This window comes from Trichechus manatus, unplaced genomic scaffold (genome assembly GCF_000243295.1).
Source record: "Trichechus manatus latirostris isolate Lorelei unplaced genomic scaffold, TriManLat1.0 scaffold00015, whole genome shotgun sequence".
NCBI lineage: Eukaryota > Metazoa > Chordata > Mammalia > Sirenia > Trichechidae > Trichechus > Trichechus manatus.
The window spans coordinates 19135897-19148571 of NW_004443951.1; the positions used below are offsets into that span (position 1 = coordinate 19135897).

The 12675-nt window shown below is 47.6% G+C and overlaps 2 protein-coding genes and 1 long non-coding RNA gene across 3 annotated transcripts in view; 2 read left to right on the top strand and 1 right to left on the bottom strand.

Annotated features, from left to right (window-relative positions):
- Nucleotides 1-46, top strand: part of LOC111819657 (splicing factor 3A subunit 3-like) — a 3446-nt gene extending 3400 nt beyond the window's left edge. The window contains exon 5 of the mRNA XM_023727044.1: nt 7-46. Within this exon, the coding sequence (XP_023582812.1) occupies nt 7-46 (40 nt within the window). The remainder of the gene's footprint in view (nt 1-6) is intronic.
- A 7417-nt stretch (nt 47-7463) lies between these two features.
- Nucleotides 7464-9596, top strand: LOC111819651 (uncharacterized). The gene is made up of 4 exons (XR_002823236.1): nt 7464-7660; nt 8586-8746; nt 9353-9414; nt 9498-9596. It is a non-coding gene; the product is annotated as an uncharacterized LOC111819651 (long non-coding RNA).
- A 1705-nt stretch (nt 9597-11301) lies between these two features.
- Nucleotides 11302-12675, bottom strand: part of LOC101341305 (splicing factor 3A subunit 3) — a 32193-nt gene continuing 30819 nt past the window's right edge. Inside the window, exons 15-16 of the mRNA XM_023727045.1 lie at nt 12609-12664; nt 11302-11565 (exon numbers count right to left, since the gene is read on the bottom strand). Of these exons, the coding sequence (XP_023582813.1) occupies nt 11518-11565; nt 12609-12664 (104 nt within the window). The 3' untranslated portion in view covers nt 11302-11517. The remainder of the gene's footprint in view (nt 11566-12608; nt 12665-12675) is intronic.

The window sequence follows — 12675 nt, forward strand, 5'->3', positions numbered from 1 at the left end:
CACTAGTGCGCAGAGCTTCAGGGAATTAGAGAGGGAGCAGGTCTAAAGTCAGGCATAAGGCATATGGCCTTAGGCACCAGTGCTAGTCTTAAATAATGCCTGAAAGTTTCCGGTTCATTCTGCCACTCTGTTATTTGAACCTCATTTCCGTTTTCTCTTGCTTATTTTAGTACTGCTGTCTCTTTTTTCTTTCTACCAACATCTTAGACCAATCTGACTCCTTGGTCATTTCTCTACCCCGTTACTTGGGACTAAAGAGGGTGCTGACCACATCTCCCTTTGGGACTTAAATGAGCCTTTGCCTCTTTGAATAAAAAACCAATGAGATGACATTTATCAAGTTATTCTTGAGACAAGGAATTGTCTGTGTAGCACTCCAGTAAGCCTGCTCTGTGGGCAGGGAAGTAGCCATTGGCACAGTTGCTACACTGGATTTTACCTGTCTTTGTTTTAGGTTATTCTGTTGAAGTTTTTCTTTTCTCTCTCTTGGAGCTCTTAGCCAGGAGAGAGGGATTCAGCACTGTCATTTAAGCTGCATCTCCTCAGAAGCTGCAGTTGGTTTTATTTATTTTTACTTAAATGAAGAATTTCACTTGTAAATTTATCCATTATTCCAGACAATTGATATTTTAAAAAAAAAACGTTGAACGAAAAACGGCAAAGGAAGAGTACTGCGGAATTGCCACCAGGGACCTCCATTTAAGTGGTTGGTCACACTTCACCAGTATTTAGCAGTTATAAATCTATCTACCTAGTAAACAATGAACTGCTAAAGCATCAAGTCCAAAGATTGCTATCTCATTTATAATACTTAAACACCTTAGCAAAATCTAGGTACATTGCCTATAAGAGCAGGTGCTTTGCTAAAATGATGATATCCTGTGTCTGTGGCCTTTTATTGAGTCAAGTATCACATCAGAAACAGTTTACTTGACTTAGTAAACCTCCCTGGCGCCTAATGGTGATCACATTCTTTTCTAATTGCTCTCAGAGTTCTCTGAAGAATAACGCCTCACTTACTGCTCTAGTTTCCCACATCCATGTTTTCGTTTAAGAAAATCATGACAGCATTTCCCATCCTCCGGTATTTTAATACTTCTCTGGTTTAACTTAGCAGATTCCAGAATGGCATGGACAACGACTATGTCAGGGCCCTGTCCTGGCACATAGGAAGCACATGATAAATTCTCCACTCTTTCCTGATAGGCCTGCTATCTGGGTCTGAAGACTTCAGCTAATTTATAGCAATCAGCAAGGAGGGAAAAAGAAAAAAGAAAAAACATTTGTTGAACATCTGTATAGCAGGCACAGAGCTAAGCATCTTTACATACATTGTCTCATTTTCTATTTCTTAGGCTTCAACTTTCTCTCTCTCTACTCTTGTCAGGTGTAAAGATTGTTCCACTTAATGGGAAAGATGGAAGCATATAGGAATCAAGTAGTTAAGCCTTCTCACTGTCATCGACTAATGTTTTATCATCTTCCCTCCCTAGCAGCAGACCTATCTTATCTATTCCCTGTATCCATTTGTGCTGAGAGTGTACCTTCTTGACGTCATTCTTAAAGATGCATGTCATTCTTTCCCTGGTTTTGTGTCTGTCTTATCTGATTGCTCCCCTCCGCAGTAGTTTTGTAGCTATCTTCCTTTTCCTGTCTTCAGTGGGACGGTTTGTTAATGAGCTGACAGAATTTTGTCTTTAATGTCTCCCGTGTCTGTTGAGCCATCCTATCTTTTAGACTCTGTGGCCATGATAGCACACCTGTTTTTCTCTGAAGTTTTTGAAATATATGTACCAGATTAAGCAGACGTATTTGACATATTTGGTAGCGTTCCTTTTCTCTCTTATTATAGTCTTTAAGGCAGTAAGGCCACTTTGTCCCAAAATTCCCAGAAGTTGTTCCATATAAACTAAGTTCTTCCTTCAAGAGCATCATTTTTCTGTTCTATGAGGTCTTCAGTTATATTTGATCTAATTTTCTTTTACAGTAAAACAAAGATTGTGATAAATTTTGCAGTCGAGGGGGTTTTGTCTGTAGGTGGTCCAGAACCAAAACTGCAGTTTAGGGCAAGCAAGAGTCCCAAGGGCAGTGTCATCTAGGGAGGCCCTGAGTAGGGGGGAGGGTGGTGTTGTACACTGTGTCCCCAGTGGATGCTCACTGAATCCTGACTGCTGCGTGTTTCTCATCCTGCAGTGTGGGCCAAGCTGAAACTGCAGAAGGCATCAGAGCGGTGGCAGCCTGACACTGAGGTGGGTGCTAACGTAGGGGATTAGGATCTGGGACAAAGTCAGGGACAGCATCAAGTGACAGAGCTCTTTCACCATGTAGAAGGGAGGAGAACATGTCCCTTGATCATGGCAGTAGCTAGTATAATGTGACAGTATCAATACTTTGGCTCTTGACATGGAAGCCTAATTTGTCTGTGATATTTAATATGTCCCACTTTAAATCTGTGTCTTAAGACAGGTCAGATTCTCCTACTGAAAATGCTTTTTGTAGGGTAACCAGGAGTACCCAATCTTTTGTCCTGCCACAGGGGTTCATAAGCCATGAAGTTAAGAATCCTTATCACAAGTGACATCTACTTTGAGGAAAGCCTCTAATGCGAGGTGATCCTCTGGTAGGGGTGAGGAGGCTTCCTGGTTGGTCTCTGAACAGCACGTTTCAGAGATGGAGGATGATGTGTATGGGGGGAGGTATGCTGGCAATTCACCCTGAGTCCCACACTGACGGGCAACAGGCTCCCTTGACTTAGGTCAGTGGTTTTCAGCGTTTCTTTTTTAAGCAGCAAAACCCTTTGCAAACAAACTGTGATGTGGAACTCCAATATATAAATTAGAACGAAGCAGAACTTCTCTGTGGGAAAGCACAGTCTTCTTGGCTTCCCTGTCACCCTGTGCACCGGCCTCTTAGGCAGAAACCTGGAAATCGTTTGAAAGCTCTTGTCTTAGATCTGCCTTTCTCAAGTAGGATTCCTCATCTGAAACACGGAACGTGATTCAAATGAACTATTTTCTCAGATCTTCCAAGGACAGGTCATAACTCAGAACAGTACCATTCCAGGTCCCCAGAAGAGAAGTTAATTCACTACACAGTGGATGCCTCAGGGCAGTAGAGCTTGATTCTCTCGGGGAACCCCAGTGAGAAGGGCTGTCTTAGATGAACGCCACTCTTGGAGTACCAAGATGTGCTGTGGAATCAGGCCAGGATGAGCTCAGGTGCCCAGATGTTGGTTCCAAACATTTTCTCCAGCGGGTATAGCTGACAACGTGTACCCCCCTTCCTTTTTAGGAAGAGTATGAAGACTCCAGTGGGAATGTCGTGAATAAGAAGACTTAACGAGGATCTGGAAAGACAAGGACTGCTCTAGTGTTCTGATCTGTCTCAGCCGTTGGGCTTGCCCCGGCTTCCCGGAGATTGGCTTTTTCTACTTCTCCCCATCACATGCTCCTCGGGACTCTTTGCTAGTAGTCCTGTGGCCTGGCATGCATCTTGTAGAAACAAGGCATGCTGGCAGATTGCAGGGTTGAGATGTGTTTTATCTTTGTTTTATATTAAAAAGGATTCTGTCAGAAATTAAAATCAGCATTTCTTCTGAATGTGCCTTGTTTTGAAGTCTAGAGTCAGTGGACTAATTCAATTCAGTCTTTTACTTCTCAGTACATCCCTACCCCTTTCTCACCTTCTTCAGTGGCAACTAAGACTTAATGAGCACCTGTTATGTTACATATGTTAGGTAAATTTGACTCAACCTCTTGTCCTTCCCCCATTTGCTGCCACTTCACCAAATGAGCATTGGCTAGGATAAGCCCTGCCCTTAGTCAGGTCAGCCATCTGTGCACACACTGGGGTAGATGGGGAGGGCAAGCCAGGGCCTCTGCTGAGAACAAAGTTGTGGCACCAAGTTTTGCCTTTTTTCTTTGCATGGGTCTGCAGCCCTTGTCCCCAAGACTCAGCAGCCTGGCACACAATAGAAATAGGACCAGCTTCACCTGCTTGCTAGTTCAGAATGAGCATTTGTGCTTTGGTTATCCTATCTGTGTATTTCTTCTACAAAATCCCTATTTGAGTTGTTTTTGTTGTGTGCCATCAAGTCGATTCCGACTCATAGTGATCCTATAGGAGAAAGTAGAACTGCCTCATAGGTTTTCCAAGGCTGTAATCTTTATGGAAGCAGACTGCCACATCTTTTTCCTGCAGAGTGGCTGGTAGATTTGAACCACCAAACTTTGGGTTAGCAGCCAAGCACTTAACCCCTGTGCCACCAGGGCTCCATGTTTGACGTTACAAGTGGCTAATATTCTTGTGTTCTCCAAGACATTGGGTGGAGTTGAGCAGCTGCCCCAGGGTCTGAAGCCATTATCCCAAGTGGAAAGAACTAGGGGAACCAAGGAGGCATTGATCTGCCCATAAGCACAATTGCCAGGGCCCTGCTTCAGAACAGGATTTCCCCAGAGGCCCCTTTGCCTGTCAGCACTCAGACCTTCAGCTTTCTTCTTGTTTTTGTCAAATACGTACGTGTGTGTGTGTGTGTGTGTGTGTGTGTGTGTGTGTGTACATATATATATGTTGTTAGCTGCCATCAAGTCTGTTCTGACTCATAGCGACCCTATAGGACAGAGCAGAACTGCCTCATAGGGTTTCCAGGGAGCAGCTGGTGGGTTTGAACTGTTGACCTTCTAGTTAGCAGCCGAGCTTTTAACCACTGCATCATCAGGGCTCCTATATATATGACATATGTGTATGTATGTAAGTATGTATATATGTATGTATGACATATTTGTACATATATATGTATTGGTAAAAATCCCAGCTCCAGAACTGGCCTCTCCTCCATCACACTTACCTAGTGCCTTTGTCATCTCCATGGCAGTAAGGTTGCACCAGCCCTAACCCTGTGGCACTTCACTCTGGTTTGATACTTTCTTCCTGGTTCAACCCATCCCTTGGGCAACTCCTCACCGGTACATTTGTGCTTTGGCTTCTCTAGTTGTTTAAAACCCGTTAGACAACCTCTCCAGGTCTCGAGCTTCTGAAACAGAGTGAGTGAAAAACCTAATTGAGCCATCTAGAAACACTACTGACAACTGGCCGAAGGCGCAAGGAGACATTGCCATTTGGGAAGAGAGTTTGGCAAAGCCCTGGAAATGGTACATGTGGGGACGTGAGTTCCCTCCAGACGTCCTGTTGGGGACTAGCAGCACTGAAGCTACCAAGAAGCGCATCTCACCTTTCCAGCAGGCACACTCCTCAGCAGCCCCTCTTGAGGGTAAGACATCTGGGACTTGATGGTTAATGCCATATCCCAAGAACCTGTTTTTCTTAAGATGTGGAGGGGAGGTGGGATGAAGTTCTGAGAAATCATATCAGCACCCCTGTCCAGAAGCATGACAGGTAGCTGCTGTCATTTCTGTGAACTATGTATCAGAACAGCTTTGGGGTAACCTGGGGCTTACCGGTCCCAGCAAAGACTTATTTTGTTCATTCATTACATTCATTCATTCACATATTTTATTAGTGCTTTCTATGTACCAGGCACAGCTAGGTTTGCAAACCATAATTAGGTGGAGGTGAGCATGTAGGAGCAGAAGTCAGAAGTGAGGATAAATAGCAACCTCCATGGGAAGGCAGGAAAATCCATAAAAGCAACTCTATCCAACCCTGAGGGGGATAGAGGTTTTAGCTGAGATGTGGGCAAATTCAGATCAGAAGTGGTTGTCCTCAAAGGTGATTAGTTTGATAGTTCTTAATATTTTTAGGATCAAGGATTCCTTTGGAAATACAGAGTTAAGCATGGACTTTCTCTCTAGAAAAATATAAATGCACATACACAAATTTTGCAGACAATTTCAGAGGTTCATCTATCCTGGAAGTCCATCCTTGGTTCCTGGGTTAGGACTTTCTTATTTAGATATGAGTCTGAACCTCTGCCAAGGCTTTTCCTGCCGAGAACAGATAACTCTGCTAGCTCTTCAAGGAGGGAAGATTCCCCATCAGGGAACAAGCACAGGATTCTACCTGCCCCTCCCAGCCAGACAGGAAGCATTTGGGTTGTTGTTCCTGGGACTGACCCCAGATTGGTGCTGCTGAGTCCAGAGGTGATCCTGGATGACCCCCCAGAAGCAGAGTCTCCTAACTCCCCACCTCTGAGAGGAAAGTGAATAAATCTGTCCAGCCTCCACCAGTCATCCCTTTCCTTTTGACTTTCCTTCTGTTCCCCTCCCTGGGGTCAACTTGTGCTGTAAGGCTCTGGGAAGGGAACATCTTAAAGGTAACCAGTGTGTTGGGCAGACAGAGTTCTGAGATGTTTCTCCTCCCCATGCATCATTATTATTTTTAATCCATGGTGTTATGGATTGAACTGTGTCCCAAAAAAATATGTGTTTAAAATCCTAAACCCCTATACCTGTGGATGTAATCGCATTTAGGAATAGGACTTCCTGTGTAAAGTTAGTGAGCTCATTATCAGTGTAGGGTGCGTCTTAAATCACCTTTGAGATATAAAAGAGCAGATTAGGCACAGAGAAGGAAGCACAAACAGAGGGGAAGATACATGCCACGTGAAGATTGCTATAATGGTTAGGGTTGTGTGTCAACTTGACTGGGCCATGATCCTCAGTGATTTGATAGTCCTATGATGGTGGGCTTTTGCTCATTCTGGATCCTGCAGCCGGCTCCTGTTCATCTTGAGACTTGAGCTAGCAGCTTACCTGCAGTCTTTCTTGCCTGCCGGTCTTTGGGATTCATCAATCTTCACAGCCTGTAAACAAGGGCCCTGCTCTCCAACCTGCCGATCTTGGGTTCATCAGCCCCTGTGGCTATATGCATCAGGGGAAGCCTGACCCACAGACTTGGGACGTTCCAGCCTCTACAACCTCATGAGCCATTTCCTTGACATAGATCTTTCTTTCTATTTATATGCTTTACTGGTTTTCCTTCTCTAGAGAACCTAGCCTAAGACAATTGCCAAGGAACCCAGGAACAGAATCTGAAAAGACAAGATCTTTCCCCTAGAGCTGACAGAGAAAGCCTTCCCCTAAACAGTGCCCTGAATTTGAACTTCTAGCCTCCTAAACTGTCAGAAAATAAATTTGTTAAAGCTGCCCACTTGTGGTATTTCTGTTACGGCAGCATTAGATAACTAAGACACTTGGGATGATGGTTACCTTTCTCCTCATCCTTGAGATCCTGCCATCAGCCTCACCTCCAAGTTCTCATGGTGGGAATAGGTCTGCGATGTCTCTCTACACACCACCCCCTCCACCATCAGCCAGACAAGAGTCCTCCCATTCCAGTGGGCTCTGGGAGGACACTCTAGTTTCCCCTCCCTCTATCCTTTCTGAGAGCCCTCTCTACCTGCCAGGTTTCCAGACAAATAAGGCACCTCCCAGTGGGATGTTGTGGGGTGGGGTCCTTCGATCTGCCCAAGCTGCCAGTTGGCTTTATTTTTCTCCCTCCAGCTAGAGTCTGAATATCAGCTGTGCTTCCTTCTCTTTCCTGTGGCCACTGTGGATCCCCAATGGCACCAATGTTAGAAGAAACTCCAAGAGCTGACAAACGGTTGGAGAAGAAGGGGCAGCTGCCAGCCTCCCCAGGCTGTACCTGCAGCGTCCTTGACTCTTACACACACCCTTGCTGCCTTCCGCACCCTCAGGTGCGGGTAGGTCTGCAGCTGGGATGGGATGGGGCACAGGAATATTGAGAATATTTTTTCAAGCCATGGAGAGGTACAACAGACTAAAGTGGAGGGACAAGGAGGCAGGATTAATGCAGACTAGCAGGTAACCTAGGCTTTGCCCAGTCCTCTGATTCTGCTGAGTGTCTGCCCCTCCCCCCGCCCCCACACCCCTACTCACACTTCTGAGCTGTCCCTCCAGCATCATCTATCCAAACCCGGGAGGAGGTTAAGAGGGGATTGTGGGGGAGGCCTGGGCCCTTCCTCCATTCTTTCGCAAAAACACAGGGATCTGGTCTGAATCTTTGAGCCCTGCCCTTGACCTGTTTCCACCTGTGGAGACTGAGGTCCCCGTGGAGAAGTGCTGACTAGGTGAAAATTGCTTCCCGAGATCAGTGTTGCAGGGGAGAGAAGAGTGGAGAGGCTGGGGGGTAATTATGGGGTGAGGATGGAGAGAGAAGTGGCCCCTTACCTGCCTCACCTCCACATCCTGGATCCTGAGCACTGACCCAGTGGTGCATTAAAGACCACCCCCTCACAAGGCCCAGCCCAGAGGGCATCCTAGCTCCTGGCTCTCCTCTGTATCGCATCACCTGGCAGCTGTCACCTGAGAGATCCGAGTGCTGATGGAGGCCATGGCCATGAGGGCAGGGAAGTCAATGGTAGCCCTGGGACTGTAGGGGCTGTGCTGTGCTCAGCCTCCCAGGATTGGGTGGGCAAATGGGGATGATGCCCCTATCTTACCTCCAGCAGTTTACTACCTTGAATGGAAAAACCTCACCCGGGAGGGCAGGGGAGAGTGGTGGGTTGCTTAGCAGACCCTTCCTGGTCAGATCCCTCAGCGCTGAGGGAGGCAGGGTCTGGGATCCAAGTACCCAGGTCTGATAGCTACTTTCTGCCCTTGGCTCAGCTCTAATTTAGGAACAGATGGTGGGGCCTGGATTGAAGAACCTTTGGACAAAGTGAGCCCTGACTTCTGACCCTCTGACTCAGGGAGGGTTTTCCTGCTCTGGATTCTGAGGAAGCCTGTCACCCCCGACTCCTCCTCCTGGGGGGCACCATCTAACGAAGGTAAATGAGGCCAGATCAGAGGTACCAGACGTCTATTTCCTGTCACCGCACTTGCTCCAGCTTTGAATCTCCTTGGGCTTGGGATGCTGCTGTTGCCATGTCAACAACGTCACTCTCAGAGGGACTGTTACTTGGCTGCAGACCCCTTAGTGGCTGCCTCAGTCTCTCTCTGACAGTGTGATTTACAGGGAGCAAGGCCCAGCCCCTGGACCCCTTATTCCCTGAAGGCTGACATCCTCTGCTCCCAGCCCCAGTTTATTCATCTGCATAATGCAATAATAGAAACCTTTGTTTGCAGCCCTCACCTGGGCTGCCAGGACTGCTTCTTTGCTCTCTTCGGCTTGTAGCACCAAAGCAGATGTCTATGGCCAATGGTAGCCATAGTGCTGCCTTGCTCAGAGGTAGCTGTCCTCAGCCGGGAACACTAGTCTTTCCTAGACCCTGTGACCAATCCTGACCCCTGACTAATGCTGGACCCTGAAACAGCCCCTACTTTTCCCTGACTTCATGACCTCTTCTACTTGACCACTGCATGAGCTTTCCTTGACCTGTGACCCTTGAGCTGGTTACTTCTGCAGTGGTTCCCTCTTTCCTTTTCCCTACCAGTCCTCCTGCTGGTCTTACTGGTAGCCCAGAACCTGGAGAGAAGTCCCCCTGCCACTGTCCAGGTAAGCAGCAAACGAAGGAGGGGCAAGCCTCCCTAATGCCTTCATCCTGTGGGAATGGGGCCAGTGTTCAAACTCTTCCACAGATATGCCACAGATTCCAACGCTTCAGAGAGATGTTCTACCAGGAGGCAGACTTCTCCAACCAGACAGCAAAGTGTGGCCTCGGGGAGCACCACAGTGAGGTGAGGGGGTGGTGGAGGCTACCTTGGGGCCCCAGACAGGATGCGACTCTGAACAGGTATGGAGGAGGGCTGCTGCAGGGAGTGGGAGGGGTTCTGACACTCAGGTTCACTAAGGTGCTGGGAAGAGATACTGAAGGGGAAGGGAGAAGAGTCAGTATCTGGGATGCTGGGAGGAGTTGAAATACAGCCTGGGGCTTCGGTCCTTCATCCTCCTTGACACTTCCACACTCCCTTTGCCCGGCTGATTCAACTCAATTCTTCCTACTACACTGCTGGCCGGTGCGGCCTCAGCTGTGAGGGGGCAGGTGAAATGGGTCCCAGCCCTTGCCTGCTGTCCAACGACCCCAGCCCAGGAGGCTGTACCTACAGTGCTGCGGTGGCAGGCCACTCTGCCTGGCACTCATGGAGCCAGCCTCAAGTGAGACAGCCCCACCCTCCAACTCTGAGCCCTGCCCCACCAGCCTGCAGCTCTGAACCCCTTCTCCATTGCCCCCCAACTCAGATTACTGCTCCCACTGGCCCGTAAGCTCTGAGCTCTGTTCCATCTCTCCCCAGCTCTGAGCCTTGCCAGTCTACTGACTTCCAATACTGAACCCTGACCTTTGACAGGCCCCCAACTCTAAGCTCAAATTCTCATCAACCCCTTAATTCTGAGTTTACCTTTATCAACACTCTAACTTCTGCACCTTGCCTGGCTCACCCCTTATCTTTGAAGTCTACCCTCCTTACCCTGCGAAATCCTAGCTTTCTATCTTCAGTGCTCCACCCACCAACACCCTGCCCCAACTTTCTTCCCAGCCCAGCTGATCCAGTGCTCCCCTACCATCATGAACCAAGGAAGCAGAGCCCAACTCCTGTCCTTGTCCAGGGTGGCATGCAGAGGGAGGAACATCAGGTGCCCACATCTAAAAACGCCCTCTCTTGTGGAGGGAGTTTGGACTTTGCAGAGGAACAGCAGAGGTGTCCTAGCATTTCCCAAGCAGCTATGCTCTGTCCCCAGACCTAGACCATCTGATTGTCCCTGAGGTCAAGCTGCTTCCCACTCCAGCCGAGGGGACCACCACCTCACCAGCCCCTAAGAATGGGAGTGTCTCCTTCACGCCTCCCTGATCTGTATGGTGGCTGGACAAGTGGGATAGGCACAGATGGCGTCCAGCCTGGCCTCTATCCAGCATTCACTCCGTTAAGTCTGAACAGAAATCCCAGGCCCTCGAATCTTCCTCCCACTTTCTTTAACAGGGAAACTCTATGCTACCTTCTCCTACCAAACAAGTGACTACTGAAAAGGTCTAGAAGTCCCATTTCAGGGTGCCAGATCTAGGGGGAAGACTCTGTAGCTCTGGAGGAAGGTCCTTGTCTCTGAGTTTCTGCTCCTTAGCAATCGTCATGTGGCTTGGCATGTGTCTTCCCCCATCTCTGCTTCTCACGCTTGTTTAATCTCTTTTATATTTCAAAAGAGATTGACTTAAAAAGCACTCTGCACAAATCCTGCCTCATTAACATAACAAAGACAACGCATTCCCAAATGCGATTATAACCACAGGCATAGATGTTAAGATCTACAACACATACTTTTTGGATACACACTTCAATCCGTTATATTCCACCCTTTGGCCCCCCAAAATTCATGTCCTTGCCACATAGCTTCAAAACAAGACACATTCAGAAGAAATGCTGATTTTAATTTCTGACAGAATCCTTTTTAATATAAAACAAAGATAAAACACATCTCAACCCTGCAATCTGCCAACATGCCTTGTTTCTACAAGATGCATGCCAGGCCACAAGACTACTAGCAAAGAGTCCCGAGGAGCATGTGATGGGGAGAAGTAGAAAAAGCCAATCTCCGGGAAGCCGGGGCAAGCCCAACGGCTGAGACAGATCAGAACACTAGAGCAGTCCTTGTCTTTCCAGATCCTCGTTAAGTCTTCTTATTCACGACATTCCCACTGGAGTCTTCATACTCTTCCTAAAAAGGAAGGGGGGTACACGTTGTCAGCTATACCCGCTGGAGAAAATGTTTGGAACCAATATCTGGGCACCTGAACTCATCCTGGCCTGATTTCACAGCACATCTTGGTACTCCAAGAGTGGCGTTCATCTAAGACAGCCCTTCTCACTGGGGTTCCCCGAGAGAATCAAGCTCTACTGCCCGGAGGCATCCACTGTGTAGTGAATTAACTTCTCTCCTGGGGACCTGGAATGGTACTGTTCTGAGTTATGACCTGTCCTTGGAAGATCTGAGAAAATAGTTCATTTGAATCACGTTCCGTGTTTCAGATGAGGAATCCTACTTGAGAAAGGCAGATCTAAGACAAGAGCTTTCAAACGATTTCCAGGTTTCTGCCTAAGAGGCCGGTGCACAGGGTGACAGGGAAGCCAAGAAGACTGTGCTTTCCCACAGAGAAGTTCTGCTTCGTTCTAATTTATATATTGGAGTTCCACATCACAGTTTGTTTGCAAAGGGTTTTGCTGCTTAAAAAAGAAACGCTGAAAACCACTGACCTAAGTCAAGGAAGCCTGTTGCCCGTCAGTGTGGGACTCAGGGTGAATTGCCAGCATACCTCCCCCCATACACATCATCCTCCATCTCTGAAACGTGCTGTTCAGAGACCAACCAGGAAGCCTCCTCACCCCTACCAGAGGATCACCTCGCATTAGAGGCTTTCCTCAAAGTAGACGTCACTTGTGATAAGGATTCTCAACTTCATGGCTTATGAACCCCTGTGGCAGGACAAAAGATTGGGTACTCCTGATTACCACTAAAAAAAGCATTTTCAGTAGGAGAATCTGACCTGTCTTAAGACACAGATTTAAAGTGGGACATATTAAATATCACAGACAAATTAGGCTTCCATGTCAAGAGCCAAAGTATTGATACTGTCACATTATACTAGCTACTGCCATGATCAAGGGACATGTTCTCCTCCCTTCTACATGGTGAAAGAGCTCTGTCACTTGATGCTGTCCCTGACTTTGTCCCAGATCCTAATCCCCTACGTTAGCACCCACCTCAGTGTCAGGCTGCCACCGCTCTGATGCCTTCTGCAGTTTCAGCTTGGCCCACACTGCAGGATGA